This window comes from Telopea speciosissima, chromosome 3, assembly GCF_018873765.1.
Source record: "Telopea speciosissima isolate NSW1024214 ecotype Mountain lineage chromosome 3, Tspe_v1, whole genome shotgun sequence".
Lineage (NCBI taxonomy): Eukaryota > Viridiplantae > Streptophyta > Magnoliopsida > Proteales > Proteaceae > Telopea > Telopea speciosissima.
The window spans coordinates 61,866,810-61,867,344 of NC_057918.1; the positions used below are offsets into that span (position 1 = coordinate 61,866,810).

Below are 535 nucleotides of genomic sequence, written 5' to 3' on the forward strand. Positions count from 1 at the left end.
GTCATGCAGATGCTTCAGAATCAAATTAAAAAGACCCATTTGGGTAAATGTGTTTCGAAATCGTCAACATCAATCCACACCCAAGAAAAGCTATATAAAGAAGAAGATTTTTAAAGCTTTACGACCAGTTTTCCGGCCATCGGCGATGCAAGTAGAAGAGATGGACCAACTTGAGGAACTGAGAAGTGTGACAGAACTGGAACGTGGTCATCTTCTGTTCCCATCCCCTAATACTCCAGCTTATATTCGGGTCAGTGGATCTCGGAAAAAAGAATTGGAAGATGAGGTAGTGGAAGATGCTTGTAGGAGTTTTGAGAATTATTTGCTGGAGATGATCGCGGAAGAAGGGAAAGTTAGGGATTTGATGGATGTAGAAGAGCTTCTTCATTGCTGGAAGAATTTGAAGTCTCCTATATTTACTAATATGGTTTGTAGGTTCTATGGAGAGGTTTGTAAGGACTTGTTTTCAGGTGAGTAAGAACTAAGAAGAGAGTATTAAGTATTATTTGATTAAGCCAATTTGTGACATTATTAT

The 535-nt window shown here is 38.7% G+C and overlaps 1 protein-coding gene across 1 annotated transcript; it reads left to right on the forward strand.

Annotated features, from left to right (window-relative positions):
• Positions 1–535, forward strand: LOC122654267 (transcription repressor OFP17-like). The gene has a single exon (XM_043848274.1). The coding sequence runs from the start codon at positions 146–148 to the stop codon at positions 476–478; it is 333 nt and encodes a 110-aa protein (XP_043704209.1). The 5' UTR covers positions 1–145; the 3' UTR covers positions 479–535.

Bases quoted from the DNA above. Each gene is read 5' to 3' on its own strand.
- LOC122654267 (XM_043848274.1), top strand. From the start codon at position 146: ATGCAAGTAGAAGAGATGGACCAACTTGAGGAACTGAGAAGTGTGACA.